At 48.9% G+C, this 13,549-nt stretch overlaps 1 gene segment (V, D, J or C); it reads right to left on the bottom strand.

Annotated features, from left to right (window-relative positions):
• Window positions 1–12,590: 12,590 nt before the first annotated feature.
• LOC117885472 lies at window positions 12,591–13,205 on the bottom strand. The segment is given in 2 exon segments: window positions 12,591–12,952; window positions 13,112–13,205. Coding segments are annotated over 2 exon segments (411 nt in total).
• Between the last annotated feature and the right edge of the window lie 344 nt (window positions 13,206–13,549).

Genomic DNA, 13,549 nt, shown 5'->3' with positions numbered 1-13,549 from the left:
CCCCAGTTTACAGCCCTGTTAACCTGGAGAGAAGACAATGGACAGAGGCGGGGCCTGGGGCCGGGGATCTCAGAGGCCCTGCTGGGAAACAGGGGGGCTCTGGGCTGGAGAGGGGGAGCAGGCAGAGCCCACCTGAATGCAGAGAGACTGGGGTGTGCTGGGCTGAGGGAGGCCAGACCTGAGGCCCTGAGAGTTTCCTGTGTTGTGTTCAGTCGCTCAATAAACCCTCCTGTTTCATGCTGGCTGAGAGTCACTCTGGTCTAGAGAACAGGGTTGCATCAACCCCTTCGGGGGGGTGGAGGCCTCTGCGGTTCACAGCGAGTGGACTCCCTGAGGCGGCCCACGGCAAGAGATGGATGTGTTCAGGCTCGGAGGGGTGCGGCTCCAGGAGGTGGAGAGGCCTGACCCCGGGAGAGAGTGGACCCCCGAGAAGGGCTGTCTCACTGAAAGAGGCTCCCCCCATGGACTGCATGGGGCCCAGAGTGGGCACGATCTGTGAGTCTGTGACAGATGGGAACAGAGGATTTGCTCCAATGGACCAGTCCTGTCCATCTCGCTCAGTTCTTCAACAGAAGCCAACACCGAATGCTTGAAAAGAAGGTGCAAGATTGACTCTACTAGCGACCTATGGGATGCCTTAGAAGTAGGGGAATTTTCTTCCCAATCACATTCAGTTAAAGTTTGAGTACTTGCTCAAAACAGCAGAGACCTTGGGCCACCCACTCTTGCTTTAACTCCATTCCCCATCAAATAACAATGGCTTCCTACCATTCATGGCTGTCCTGGGGATAAATACATTATTATTTGTGAGGGGCTCAGATACTACCGAGGTGGGAGCCATGGAAGATCCTAAACCAAAGGTTATTTTTGTTGTTGGTCCAGCCATGTTTGCAAGCTTTGGCTAGAAATATAAATGTTTCACTGTCACACGTCTAAATGGTGAGCACTTCTGAAGACGTATGGAGTAGGAACTTATTCTCTGAATAGTAACAATGGAGTCAGCAAGGCAGAGCTCCTCCCCCACCAGGGCCAGGGCCAGGTTTTTTGCTGCCCCAAGCAAAAAAAAAAAACACCAAAAAAACAAACAAAAAAACGCCCCTTGAAAAGTGCCGCCCCAAGCACATGCTTGGAATGCTGGTGCCTAGAGCCGGCCCTGTCCCCCACACTTCAGTGTGAAGCAGAAATGATTTCACTGTAGTCGAAGGGCCTGCTTTTCTTAATCAGTCGCGTGTAAAGCAGAAGTAAGATCATTGTACTCAATAAGACTCATTCACCCTGGTGTTAGTCAGGACTAACTTCACTGGTGTCATGATTCTCCTTTCACGTACTCCTGTGTAAATTAGGAGAGACTCAAGTCTACAGCCACTGTTACCGAGAGGAGAATCCGGAGCCATGGAGCTACTCATGGAGTAAAATACTACTTGACATGAGTAATGGGAACAGAATCTCACCCGTGCTAGCATTGCCCGGTTTTGAAACATAAAAAATCCATGTAAAGATTTAGGGCTAGATCATGAGGTCGTGTGTCTGTGTGCAGTGCTAATGAAGTCAGCACGGCTACGCTGAATTACACCACCTGAGAATCTGTCTCTTTCCAGTTTCCTCTTTCTAGCAAAGCAACCGGGCTAGATTTTAAAAAGTCTTTAGGGATATGATGATGTGAAGTAAGCACCTACTGGGATTTTCAAAATAGCATAAGAAGGTTTGGCACCTAACTCCCATTGAAAATAATGGGAGTTAGGCACTTAACCTACTTTTTTGATATCTAAATATCTTTGAAAATAGGACCAGTTTTCTTGAAAGTCAGGCATAAGTAGGATGAAAACCCTTAGGCTCAGCAAGACACTTCAAAGCTGTTAATTGCAAGACAGTTTTATTTGGATAGGGTCTTTCATGCATACTCTCATCCCTTAAAATTGTGCACCATACAGCAATAGGACAATAGCTCTTAAAATCTTTTCCTGTCTGGTGCTGTTAGTTAAGAAAGCAGCAGGCAGTGGGGAAACCACAGACTTTCCGCTGGAATTTAAAATGAAAGAGAAACTCCATGTGGTTTTCACAGCTGACCACAGCTGCAGGTGGAACTGAGAGCTCCGAGATCTCTGTCCTTCAAAAACTCTGCTACTGTCACTTGCTCAGTAGTGGGTATAGCAACTTCTATCTCATTCCCCTACCTGCGTTATCAACTCCCGGTCATTGTACAGGGCACTGCATGCTATCACTTCCTGACCATTCGCTGCTTCCACCTGGTCACTACACAATAGACTTCTCTGTCTCATTCCCTCAGTTCTGCTGCTCTCTGGAGCCCACTGCACCAAAGGAATTTGTGTTCCCTCTCAGCCACTGCAAATTGGTGGCAGAGTAGGATTAGAATCCAGATCACCTCCCTCCCTGTCCAGCATTGTCACCAATATCAGATAGATATACTGTAGCTCAAAAGATACGCTGTCGTTCAAACAAAAATCGTGGGTTTGTTACAGAAATGTCTGGGGTTGGGTTCTCTGCTGTGTGTCATGCAGAGGGGCACAATGTTCTCAGAATGGTTTTTCTGGCCTCAGAACTCTGTGACTCTGTCCTCCATGCTCCTTATGAGTGCTCCAGTTCAACATTTCGGCTGGATGCAGGACCCACTGGGTGGGACGGTCTCACATAATGGTCCTTTCTCCCATTCAAATCCACAGGTCATTATTGTTGCCATTTTAATAACATCTGAAAGGTCTCAACCAAGATCAGGGTTCCAGTGTGTCAGGTGCTGCCCATACACACCACAGGAGACAGGCCTTGCACTCCAGATGTTTCCATCTAAACAGACAAGGGGAAGTCTCTTGCTTCACTTCACATTGGTTCTGTTCTAGGCTGTGACACTGATCTACAAATTCTCCTGATTCGTACTGTGGTGGCCGAACCAGCAGACCATGCTGCTTGCCGATCACCGGGCATTAGGCAGTGTGGCATTTTGAAATGCATTCAAAATTGCCTGAACAGAACAGGGAATCATCAAGTGATCCATCCCCTGTCGCCCATTCCCAGCTTCTGGCAAACAGAGGCTGGGTGTGAGTTAGGAGTAAGTCCCCGTCCCCTGGTGTTATTTGGGCTTCTCCTCTCATCCTGTTGCAAATCAGGAGTAAGATCCAGATTTTCAGAAGGTTTATAGATGCCTAGTGGTATTTTCAGAAGCACCTGAGGAACTAAAACTCGATCATTTCATCTGGCGTTAGCCAGTGTGGCATTTCCAAATGCATTCAAAATTGCCTGAATCCCTTTAGAAATAAAGCCCCAAATACTTTGGAATCAAGGTGAGTTCTTCTTTTCTCATTCACCTCAGTGTAAAGCAGGAATAACTCCACTGGGGGTCAATGGGACTGAGTCTCAGTGGAAACTCGATTGACTCGTGAGGGCTAATTCTCCAGTCACACATTCTAGTGTAATTCTGGAGTAGTTCTAGTGGGATCGGTTAGGCTGATTTAGTTGGGGTTGGTCCTGCTTTGAGCAGGGGGTTGGACTAGATACCTCCTGAGGTCCCTTCCAACCCCGATATTCTATGATACTCCCCTAACTCATCCAGGAGTAAATCAGGAGACGTGCTAGAGTAAAGCAATATAGGTGTGAGGGGCTCCCATGGATCTACTCATGGAGTAAAGCACGACTATGACATGAGTAACGGGAACAAAATCTCACCCTACGCTAGCACTTTCATTTGAAACGTAAAACCAAAACATTAATACAGGCTATGTGAACTCGTAGATCTAAATAGTAGAGTAGTTCCAGGGAAGCCTATGGCTTTGCACCAATTTAGCATCTGACCCTTTAACTTCTAATCCTTTTATCAGAATAATTTCTCACTAACTGAACGAGATATAGTGGGAAGGCCTCGCGCTGAGCCAAAAGCTACACAATGCACTAAAGTGTTATTTCGTAAGGCCTTTGATTCATTCTTCCAAAATGTTACAGTACAAAAATAGAATACTATTTGTGAAAATCTTTTCTCCTTCCAGACAGGGCTGGTTACGAAGATGGCAGTCAATGGGGAAAGTTCAGAATTTCAGCTGTGACGTGAAATGAAATGAAAAGGCCATGTGGTTTGCAGTGATGAGAGCCCCTGAGATGCCAGAGCTCCATCCTTGAGCACTTCTCTGCCATCATGTGCTATTCATGACTATAGAGAATGACCTATCTGTGCCTACAAACAATCCGCAGGCCAGCCAGGCGGGTGAAGTTCTTTGGCCTGTGCTCTATCAGACCACATGGTCACAATGGTCCCTTCTGACTTTAGAGAGCAGGAAAGAGGGATTAATCGATTCTAACATCCGCGCAGTCGCTCGGTGCTGGCGCAGGAGTGGCTGTGCTGCGTTCTCTGGCCTGCGTTATTCAGGCGGTTCGAGTAGATGATTCTAATGGCCCTCTCTGGCATTAAAATACATGAATCTATTAACTACTATTGTTCCTTGTGGTAAAACCGGCATGGCCCATAAGTTCTTCATAGCACGGCCTGTTGCTTGCTGTGCTTATCATTTCAAGCCAAGCGACCCTGAGGGTGGGAAAGGAAAGGGGCAGGTAGGTAGACATGAATTACCTCAGGCCACTCCACAGAGCAATGGGTCAGAACTCACCTAGCCTGACTCCTCGCACAGCGCTCTAGCCAATAGGTCACGGTGCCGCCTCAGGCCGTCTGTGACGGGTAAGGCCACAAGATTAAGTGTTGAGGATGAAGTTCACCTCCATGCAGGGGGCTCGTCCCATGGCCTATTTAACCCCGAGGTCTTACTTTGAGGGCTGCATTGGGACTCTTGCAATGTGCAGGCTGTGGCGGGGGCTGAATTTCATGCAGAGAGATGTGCTCAGAGACACGAGCCCCTTGCCCCAGAGGTTATTGTACAAGAGGAAGCTGGGAAGCGAGCACTGTGTCTCGTGCACAGTAGTAGGTAGCCGTGTCTGCAGCTGTCAGTCGGTCGATCTTTAGCCTGGCAGTGGAGCCGCTGGTGGATGGGGTTACCCGTCCTTTGAATTCGTTAGCGGTGATGGTGTTGTAACCTGTTCTGAAGGCTGTAACCCAGACCAGACGGTTCCCAGGGGCCTGACGGACCCAGTGGAGATGGTGGTCATTGATGTTATACCCAGACACGACACAGTCCAGGGTAATGGAACTCCCTGGCTCTGCACGGGCAGAACCTGGCTGAGTTAAAGTGACCGCAGCCACGGAGCCTGTAAAAGAAACACAGAGGAATTATCCTATCCCATCACACCAGTGAGCCAGCTAATCTCCCACAGACCCTTCAGAGGAAGGTGCAAGACACCTTGGAAGTGGCTGTTACAAAGTAAACCTGCCAGAGATTGGTGTCAGCACGAAAGCATCGACCCACTGATGTCATCACCCCCTTGGAGACACGAAAAACCGCAACCTTACAAGAGGCTGCACCTCGCTGCTCACCTGACAAGCTGCACCAGGCCACAACCCAAAGACAACGTAGCCACAGCATGACTGCTGCTGACCTCTGCGTTAGCACAACGGGTTGGTGTCAAATATTCCCACTGACTAACAAGGCGAGTATCACCCCATGTTCTTATACCCCCCAAGGCAGGGAAATGATTTTGCATTTCAGAAATTTCCCTTCTCCCGTCTGTCTGTCTCCACCCCTCTCCCTCCACCCAGTTTCTTGTGGTGAAAGCACAGGCCTCAGCATCTGGAGATTTCACTTCAGGCAGGAACTTTGAAAAGTACTTAATGGACAGATGCCCAAATCCTCCTGAAATTCAATCACAGCTGGGTCCCTACACTCCCCTTATGCTCCTTTGAAACCTCCAGCCTCTATTGCCACATACTCCTGGTGTGACAGGAACGGAGGAATTGCCCTCATGCGTTAGATCAGTCCCTCTAGGCCAATATAAAAAAGATTCCAAGAAAAGTTGAAGCTAGACCCTAGTTGTCACCTAAGGAACAGCCCCGCTGTAGGTGAATTTTCTTCCCAATCCCGGTCAGTGAATGTTTGGCTTGTTTCCACAGAACAGCAGAGACCTTGGACTGTTTACTCAGTCTGTCTTAGTTTTCCGTCTCCAAAATGGAGACAGCCCTAGTGTCCTGCCACCCAGGGGAGTTGTGAAGATAAATTCATTGATGTTTGTGAGGTGCTGAGATACTGCAACAATGGGCAGCGTGGATGTTCCAAAACAGCAGGTTATCTTTCAGGTCTGTCAAACCAGGCTCCTTTCCAGTGAAGGTTTGGTCATTAATGTAAACCTTTTTGTAGCTAAGCTTTTTCTTTTATTATGAAGACTTCTAATATACTGAGTAATAACTTACACTTTGAGACTACTCAGAAGGGAGTTAATTGGCCCTGATTTTCCTCATTGACCGGTATAAATCAGGAGTAATTCCACTTGTGTGATTTTGGCTTAATCTACTCCCACTTACCACACTCCGAATCGCCAGTAACTCCACTGGAGTCACTATGGATGAGTCCCCATTGTATTCAGCCCAGTTTGAACTGGGAGTAACTCCACGGGTGTCAGAGGATCAGAGTCTTATTTCACCCCGGTGTCAATCAAGAGTAGCGCCATTGGACTCATTAAGGCTAATTCTCCTGTCACTCATCCTCATGTAAATCAGGAGTGTCTTTTGGAATCAATGAAGCTGATTCTCCTCTCAGCCACGAGGGGTGAGAAGAGAATCGGGACCAATGGAGCTACTCATGGAGTAAAGTACTATTTGATCTGAGTGATGGCAAACAGAGTCTCACCTCATGTTAACATTGTCACAATTTGAAATGTAAAATCAACATGAACATTTAAGTCCAGAATTTCTACCCGCCTGGAGTAGAAATGTCATTGTACTGAAGTCAATGGCACTACACCCATTTACTCCAAGTGAGGATCTGCTCCCTTAACTTTCCCCTTCCACTCCCCTATCAGAAGAATTTCCCTTTTAACCTTGATGACAAGGGAGGAAAAGCGTCCCCATGCTGTGCCAGACTCTTCAGAGCTGTGCAGTGCCATCCAGTTCTAGTTTGGAGGGTTTTCATTCAAACTCTCCATTCCCGAAATTGTTTTCAGCACAGAAACAGTGAAGTGCCTGCAAAATCTCTCCCCCTCTGACACTTGGTTAGGCAGTAGGCAGGAAATGGGGGGGGGGACAGACAGGCCTTCAGCTGTGTCTTTCTATGAAATCGAAAGTCCGTGTGGTTTTCAGAGCTGACCACAGCTGCAGATGAAAATGAGAACTGCCAGCTAAAAGTCACCCAGAGCTCTGCTGCCATCATGTGCACATTAATGGATGTTGCTGCTTCTGTCTCATTCCTCTGTATCCACTAAGTAATCACTAGTGGCCATTGTAGAGAACAGCCTCGTGCTGCCCGTTCCTACCCCTTGGCTGAAAGCGTGTGTGGCATTACACAATAGCGTCCCCCTGTCTCATGCCATGTAGCAGCCGTTGTACAGAATGGCCGTACATTATTCATTCTTGGCTATTGGAAAGGGAGGAAGGCAAACGATTCTGCATTTTCAGAAGTTTTGCGTCTCCCTTCTGTCTTCCCCCACCTACTCTCGAGGCACCATTGACTAGTGCAGTGGGACTCAGGAGATCCGTGTTCAGGCTGAAGTTAGCTTCCCAACTCCCTTTGAACCTCATTGGGAGCCATGCGCCTAATTCCCTTAGGCCCCTTGAATAGCTCAACTTCCATTACCAGCGCTGCCACATGCTCACTGTGTGATGGGAACAGAGGAATTGCGCCAACGGCTCAGTCCTGTCCGTCTAGCTCAGTTCTCCAACAGGAGCCAATACCGAACGCTTGACAAGAAGGTGTGAGATCGGTTCCTACTAGAGTCACTGGGATATACTAGCCGTAGGGGGATTTTCTTCCCAACCACAGTCAGTTAAAGCAAAACTGAATGGGTTGTCCAAGGTCTCTGCTGTTTTGAACAAGCGTGTCAACCTTTAACTTCGTTCCCCATCAAATAACAATGGCTCCCTACCATTCATGGCTGTCGTGGGGATAAATACATTATTGTTTTTGAGGGACTCAGATCTTTGTGAGGTGGGAACCATGGAAGATCCTGAATCGAAGGTTATTTTTGATGTTGGTCAAGCTTTGGCTAGAAATACAAATGTTTCATTGTTTCACTTTTAATGATGAGGACTTCTGAACACCGAGTATGCACTTATTCTGTGACTAGTAACAATGGAGTCATTGGGCAGAGCCCCCTCCCGCACCTCAGTGTAAAGCAGAAGTGATTTCATGGAAGTCAAAGAGCCTGATTTTCTTAATCAGTCGCGTGTAAAGCAGAAGTAAGATCATTGTACTCAGTAAGACTCATTCACCCTGGTGTTAGTCAGGACTAACTTCACTGGTGTCATGATTCTCCTTTCACGTACTCCCATGTAAATTAGGAGAGACTCCAGTCTACAGCCACTGTTACCGAGAGGAGAATCCAGAGCAATGGAGCTACTCATGGAGTAAAATACTACTTGACATGAGTAGTGGGAACAGAATCTCACCCGTGCTAGCATTGCCCGGTTTTGAAAAGGTAAAAAAGAATGTAAAGATTTAGGGCTAGATCGTGAGGTCGTGTGTCTGTGTGCAGTGCTAATAAAGTCAGCACGGCTACGCTGAATTACACCCCCTGAGAATCTGTCTCTTTCCAGTTTCCTCTTTCTAGCAAAGCAACCGGGCTAGATTTAAAAAAAGTCTTTAGGGATATGATGATGATGTGAAATAGGCACCTACTGGGATTTTCAAAATAGCGTAAGCAGGTTTGGCACTTGACTCCCATGGAAAATAACGGGAGTTAGGCACTTAACCTACTTTTTTGGTATCTAAAAAGACCTTTAAAAATAGGACCAGTTTCCTTGAAAGTCAGGCATAAGGGGGGGTGAAAACCCTCACGCTCAGCAAGACACTTCAAAGCTGTTAATTGCAAGACAGTTTTATTTTGATAGGGTCTTTCATACATACTCTCATCCCTTAACATTGTACACCGTACAGCAATAGGACAATAGCTCTTAAAATCTTTTCCTGTCTGGTGCTGTTAGTTAAGAAAGCAGCCAGCAGTGGGGAAACCACAGACTTTCTGCTGGAATTTAAAATGAAAGAGAAACTCCATGTGGTTTTCACAGCTGACCACAGCTGCAGGTGGAACTGAGAGCTGCTCGATCTCTGTCCTTCAAAAACTCTGCTACTGTCACTTGCTCAGTAGCGGGTATAGCAACTTCTATCTCATTCCCCTACCTGCGTTGTCAACTCCCAGTCATTGTACAGGGCACTGCATGCTATCACTTCCTGACCATTCACTGCTTCCACCTGGTCACTACACAATAGACTTCTCTGTCTCATTCCCTCAGTTCTGCTGCTCTCTGGAGCCCACTGCACCAAAGGAATTTGTATTCTCTCTCAGCCACTGCAAATTGGTGGCAGATTAGGATTAGAATCCAGTTCACCTCCCTCCCTGTCCAGCATTGTCACCGATATCAGATGGATATACTGTAGTTCAAATGATACGCTGTGGCTCAAACAAAAATCGCGGGTTTGTTACAGAAATGACTGGGGTTGGGCTCTTTGCTGTGTGTCACTCAGAGGGGCACAATGTTCTCAGAATGGTATTTCTGGCCTCACAAATCTGTGACTCTGTCCTCCATTTTCTTTAAAACACGAGTGCTCCTATTCAACATTTCGGCTGGATGCAGGAACCACTGGGTGGGACGGTCTCACATAACAGACCTTTCTCCCATTCAAATCCACAGGTCATTTCTGTTGACATTTTAGTAACACCTGAAGGGTCCCAACCAAGATCAGGGTTCCAGTGTGTCAGGTGCTGCCCATTCACACCACAGGAGACAGGCCTTGCGCTGAACAGGTTTCAGTCGAAACCAACAAGCCCAACAAAGGAATCAGAGATGGGGAAGTCACTTGATTCACTTCACACTGTGGCAAAGCCTGGAGCAGAACCAACATTTCCTGATTCCCCCTGCAGTGGCCTGACCAGCAGGCCATCCTGCTTGCCAATCACAATCTGATTTGAAGAACACGAGATAAAATGGCAGAGCCCAAAGCCATCAATCTCTCAGGGTAAAATTCAACCCTTTGGAGAGGCAGCAGAGCAAGGCCTGTTCCCCAAGGAACCCGTACTCTGAGCACTGATGTGGGACCCCACTGTATCACTTTGAATAAGCCTGTTATGAGACAAGGCTCCTATGTTTCATCAAGGAGTATGAGATGTGAAACAGCAGGAAGGTATTTAAGAAGCCAACTCAAAGAGTTCCTCCTACACAAGCATTCAGGTCTTGAGTAGTCCGGGCAAACAATGCACGTTACAACAAAGCTTAAACTTGTTCTTCATCATAATTTTAAAAACAATACTAGCTGCCTATTTCATTTTAAAAACAGCAAAAATATCCACCTCCCTTTCCATTTCTTATAAGGAGTCTTGAAGTTTAAATCTCCTCAGTGTGATAGAGATGCTTGCTTTGATCTGCTTGGCTCTTGGAAGTCCAGGGGCTCCGGGCCGCTGGCCCTGGGCTGTCCGGGGTCCCTAGGAACAGTTCTGTGCGCCATTAGGGATTTTTTTCCCAAGAACCCCCAGTAACATTTCGTGAACCCCCAGGGGTTCATGAACCCTAGTTTGGGAATCACTGTTGTAGAGGACAGCCTCGTGCTGGCCATTCCTACCCCTTGGCTGAAAGCATGTGTGGCATTACACAATAACGTCTCCCTGTCTCATGCCATGTAGCAGCCGTTGTACCGAATGGTCGTACGTTATTCATTCTTGGCTATTCCACGATGAGGGCAGAATGGGGATTAAACCCCAAATTCTTCACTCCTAGTCTAGCAGCATCACCAATATCAGATGCACATGCCATAACTCGAAAGATACCCTGTCGTTCTAACAGAGCACACGGCCTTGATGCAGAAATTACGGGGTTAGATTCTCTGAGGTGTGTTAGGCAAGAAGTCAGACTATAGATATTGTGAATGTTTTTTCCTGGCCTCAAAATCTATGCCTATCCTCCATGTGCTTTGACATGAGTGCTCTAAGGAATCCCCTAAGCCTGCCCCATGGCATGGTGGGAAGGCTTCTGAGTTCCAATGAACTAGAGAGTTACAAGGGCAGTTGGACAGGTCAAAGAGTAGGGACCAGGCAAAGAGTCGTTGTCAGGGAAGACCGGACGCCTTATCCCTGGGAGACAGCGGGTCTAGGAGAAGACAGGCTCTGGATTCAAACCAGGGCTGGCTGGCTTGCTAGCCAGTCATGGTCCACGGGCTTCATTGGAGCAGCCGTTTTCTGCTCCAGGCTGCAGCGGCATTAGCAAGCCAGTGCCGTCTCTGGCCTGCAGTTGCTTTGGCCTTCGGTGGGTTCTGCATGCAACTGTGAGGTGGAGACACAAGAAAGGGCTGCATCTGTTGGTCAGCCCAACCCCTACAACCTTCTGCAGCGGTGGGCAAAATGGCCAGCAAGGCCGAGAATGCGTGCTTAGCCCTGCACCGCCCTGCACTGCTTTAAAGGTCTACAGGCCTTACCACCCACCATTCTCCTCAGATTACTGGGCTGGCGGCAGGAGTCGCTGCCTGAGACAGTCTGGCCTGGGTTATGCAGGAGGTCAGACTAGATGCGCATAATGGTCCTTTCTACAATTAACCCCCCCCCCCCCCCCCCGAATCATTATAATTTGGGTTCCAGCAACAATTGGAGGCTACAAACAAAATCTGTGCTCTCCTGTGCCAGAGGCTACACACACAGTGGTTGATTAGCCACTGGCCCGACGGGACCCAGGCCCAGGGGCCCAGCCAACTGGGGGCCCTGGCAGCAGAAGCCCAGAGTCCCAGCTGCCAGGCAGGGGGGGACAGCCACTGCGCCCTGACCCTGTCCCCTGCAGAAGCCAGGAGGCGGGAGAAGCAGCAGGGCCCCGACCCTGGTCCTCTGCAGAAGCAGGGGAAGCCCCAGCACCTGGACCCCGCTGGGACTCTGGGACGGAGGAGCTTTCACCCCCCATTGCACCATGGGGCTGTAGTGTGGTGACAGAGCTTCTCCCGTCTTGGTGCTGCAGTGGGGGGGGAGGAGCAAAAGGGGCTGTGGGGCTGCTGGGGGGCAGAAGGGGGGGGCTGGGTGGAACAGGGGTGGGCCCTGCTCCCGGGGAAGGGACAATGGTGGGGGTTGTGGGGGGGGGCAGCAGGCAGAAGAGGTGGAACTGGGGCAGGACCGTAGGCAGAAGGGGTGGTGAGGGCCCTCCCACTGGCTCTGGCCCAGGGCCCCAGGAAACCTTAATCCACCTCTAGTCCTGTGTGTGTGTGTACAAACAGACAGTCCTGCCTGCGAGGAGTCAAAACACACAGAACAGAGAAAGGAAACTGAGGCAGCTGAGGTCAAGGGCACACTCTGGCTCACTGGCCGAGCCTGAAACAGAAACCAAGTGTCCTGATTTGCCAGGCAATGACTCAGCCAGGAAGTCACACTGCCTCCAAGCTTGAACCAGTTGGAAAAATTGCGCCCCTGAGCCTGAAATGAAGGCCAGGCACCACTGAAGATGTATTTGGATTCCAGTGGCACAGGGACCTTCTGCTGAACCGTCCGCCCCGGGGCTGAATTTCCTGCAGAGAGAGATGTGCTTAGTGAGTCTGAGGCCAGTTCCAGGGGGATATTGTAAGAGAGGAAGTTAGGCAGTGATCACTGTGTCTGGAACAGTAGTAAGTGGCCGTGTCTGCAGCTGTGAGCCCGTCTATCTTTAGCTTGCCAGTGGAGCCGCTGGTGGAGGGGGTGACGCGGCCTTTGAAGTCATTCGAAATGTAAGTGGTGGCCCCTGTTTTGAAGGCAGCTATCCACACCAGGCCTTTTCCCGGGCTCTGCCGCATCCAGTGCATGTGGTGGTCATTGATATTGTACCCAGAGGCGACGCACTCCAGAGTGACGGAACTGCCTGGCTTGGCAAGTGCAGAACTCGGCTGTGTCAAAGACACGGCAGCCACCGAACCTGTTAAAGGAAGACCAGTAAATGATAATGGAACTGCCACATCAGATAACCCAGTCAGGGCCTCCCAGGCCAGCCTCCTGTCTGACAAGTCTCAGAGCTCAGTTCACTCCAGGTATTAAAATCCCCACCCTGCACCTAGTGCTGGGTACTGCTCCTTACCTGGCAGGGAGCACCACACGAGAACGCAAGCACAGCGGAACAGCAGCATGCCTGCCGATGGAGTTCAGCTTAGGACAGGTCACGTGTCCTTGGTCAGCTCTCCCCCAAGGGATCCATGGCATTTTAAATAATCAATGGCAGGCAAATTAATTTGCATTTACATATAATCCCGGTGCATTTTTTCCCTGTGGAGGAGAGAGAGAAAAAATAAGCCTCTTGTGGGCGATGCTATTCGGTGCACGTGATATTATAATGGTGAGGCCTCTGTCAAAACCCAAATAGAATAGGATTCCAGAGCCAGAAGGAACACTGGTCATCTGGTCTGACTTCCTGTATTATACAGGCCAGAGAACTGCCCCAAACAATTCCTCTCGAACTAGAGCATATCTCGAAAGGAAACCCAACCTGGATTTTTATATTGCCATTGATTGCGAATCC

This window comes from Trachemys scripta, chromosome 12, assembly GCF_013100865.1.
Source record: "Trachemys scripta elegans isolate TJP31775 chromosome 12, CAS_Tse_1.0, whole genome shotgun sequence".
Lineage (NCBI taxonomy): Eukaryota > Metazoa > Chordata > Testudines > Emydidae > Trachemys > Trachemys scripta.
The sequence above is the reverse complement of the archived record's forward strand: the minus strand, read 5'-3'. Positions and strand labels throughout refer to the sequence as shown.